Here is a 2,478-nt window from a genome sequence, read left to right as displayed (position 1 = left end):
GCGGTTTCAACGCCCAATTCCCCCAAAAAGCCTGTGGGGGTCCACGTCTTCTTGTTTCTTCCGGGATCCGGCGGAGGATGGGGCGGGGCCGGGCGGGGGGGTCCCTGTCCCACACCGGGCGCGCCGTGCCCCGCGTCTCCCCAGAACGTGGCTGTCGCGCGGCTGCACAAGTTTTCGCCTCCCTCGCTCGGCCGCTGTTGTTGTGGTCGCCATGGCGACGGGTCGCGGTTTTATTTTTAATAGAGGCCGGCGATTAGAGAGATGCCTGCACCGCTTTCGCTTAAGCTCTGCGTCCCGCGGGTGAAGCACCCACGCCCCGCCCCAGCCCCCGCCTCGCTCCAGCGCCCCTTCCACGTCCCCAGGTGGCCCTAAACTCTAGCTGGGCGCACCCGTAGCTCCAGGCCGGGCAGGGAAGCCCAGGGAAGCAGCCATCTAGGCCCTCAGAGGCGGCGAGGACCCCCAGGACCCCGCAAGCTGGGAGGGACGGGTACCCCACCCCCAATACAACGCGACCTTCCTCCTTGCTTTCCACACCGTCACACCAAGTACTGTAACCCCACAGACGTGACCTCGGGGCCCCTCTGCCCGGAGGAGTCCGAGGCGCAGAACAGGATACACGCGACTCCAGGATAACTGGCCGAGGAATGAGGCCGGGGTCTGCCTGCGTCCTGACTCTGCGAGTCCGGCTCCTTCCAGAAGCCATCCAGTGGGTGTCCCCTCCCCAGCGGCCCAAGTTCCCCCTGGAGGGACCTGGCTTTCAGGGGTTTCTCCACGTTTCCAAGGCTCTCCTGGTTCTGTCCCGGTCCCGCTTGGTCCTGACCATCCAGAGGGCGTGCTTGACCGCGGGGGTCGCGGTGTGGGACTGCAGACAACGGAAGGGAGAAACCTGGGGAGGGGGCCTGCAGGTGTGTGGAAGGGCGCGTGTAGAAGCGACCCACTGGGAGCGGAGGGAGAGGCCCCTGCCCCCCGATACTGGGGGGAAGGTGAGCGCCCCCGAAGCGCTCTCTGGACTCGGCCTTTGAAATGCTAGAGCTGGACTAGCTGGGGATGAAAGACCGCCCGCAGGGCTGCGCCTTAATGGCCTTTGTCTGGAGGGAGGGCGACCGCGGCGGGGACAGGGGTTTAATCCACAGGGTTGGGGGTGACGGCTGGGACGGGCTGAATTCTGCTTCACTGCCCACCCACGGAAGCGTCTCCTGGTTTCCAGGGGCCTAGGCCGTCTAGCCTCGGGGTCTGCACAGCGCGCCACCCTGCTGGACCCAGTACGAGGGCGCGTAGATCCCCTGGAAGGGCACTGGAACCGTAGTCAGGGTCCAACTCCTCCTGGTCTAGGGAGGCGAAATCCATCCCGCCCGGGCACACCCGCCCTTTCTCGGCGTGGGAGCCGTCTAGCCACGCTCAGACCTCGGCCTCCGCGCGCGTTCCTCCCCGCATCGCGCTCTGAGCTGCGCCTCGGCCGGAGGTGGCGCTCTGTGCGCCCCGCGGATCCCGACGCGGGAGGCTCAGAACCCGGGGGACCCTCACTAGTGGCTCCTTTCCCTTCCATCCCCTCGACTTCCCGGCTCAGGGCGCGGCCCTGCCTTCGGCGCGGGAGTGGGGGACTGGGGGGCGCGGGTCCCAGGGTGGGGACGAGGCGGGCTGCAGGCCGGTCCCCCGAGCAGAGCTCGCTCCCAAGTGGAAATGTGGGTGGAGGGTCCTCATTCAGATGCCCCAGGCTTCGGATCCTGGGCGGGGGCGCGTGGCAGCCGCCAGGTGAGTGCCCCAAACCCGCCCCCGTCCTTCCCCAAAGACTGACTCCCCCTCCTTTTATGGAGAGGGTAAGGCTGGGGCCCTGGATCCGAACCGTGGAGAGCCGCCGGAGCGCCGGGGCGGGGGCGGGGACCGGCTCCCTCGCCCTTTTTGGCGCAGCAGCTCTGGGCGCTGCCCGCTGCCGCCGCTGGGGCCCGAGAGAGGCGAGCCGGCGACGGCGGCGCTTCTGCGGCGGCCTCCTCCCTCCCCACCCGGTGCCGCAGGATTGCAGCTGGCACTGGAGGGTGGGCAAGCTCGAGGGAGGGGCGCGGAGCCCCGGCGCGGAGCCGGGCGCGGGGCTTTGATGGATTTAGCTGCTTGCGCGAGCGCGTGTGTGCTCCCTGCCGCGGCGGCGGCGCCCGGGCCCTGCCGGGTCCGCACGAACCCCGCGCGCTTCCGAGGTGCGGGTCCCGGGCCCGGAATCCGGGGGAGGCGGGGGGGGGCGGGGGAGGGGCGCGGCGGCGGCGCTATAACCCTCTCCCCGCCGCCGGCCGGCTCCACACGCGCGCCCTGCGGAGCCCGCCCAACTCCGGCGAGCCGGGCCTGCGCCTCCTGCTCCTCCTCCTCCTCTTCTCCCGGCGGCGGCTGCGGCGGAGGCGCCGGCTCGGCCCTGCGCCCGCCCTCAGGCCGGCGCGGGCGGCGCAGCGAGGCCCCGGGCGGGTGGCGGCTGCCAGGCGGCTCGGCCGCGGG

At 70.8% G+C, this 2,478-nt stretch overlaps 1 protein-coding gene across 1 annotated transcript in view; it reads left to right on the top strand.

The window, feature by feature from the left end:
* Positions 1-1,228: 1,228 nt before the first annotated feature.
* The window catches only part of PDGFA (platelet derived growth factor subunit A), a 23,589-nt gene continuing 22,339 nt past the window's right edge, over positions 1,229-2,478 (top strand). Inside the window, exon 1 of the mRNA XM_025377990.1 lies at positions 1,229-1,752. Coding sequence (XP_025233775.1) covers positions 1,706-1,752 — 47 coding nt within the window. The 5' untranslated portion in view covers positions 1,229-1,705. The remainder of the gene's footprint in view (positions 1,753-2,478) is intronic.

Source organism: Theropithecus gelada, chromosome 3 (assembly GCF_003255815.1).
Source record: "Theropithecus gelada isolate Dixy chromosome 3, Tgel_1.0, whole genome shotgun sequence".
Lineage (NCBI taxonomy): Eukaryota > Metazoa > Chordata > Mammalia > Primates > Cercopithecidae > Theropithecus > Theropithecus gelada.
This window is presented reverse-complemented; position numbering and strand designations above follow the sequence as displayed.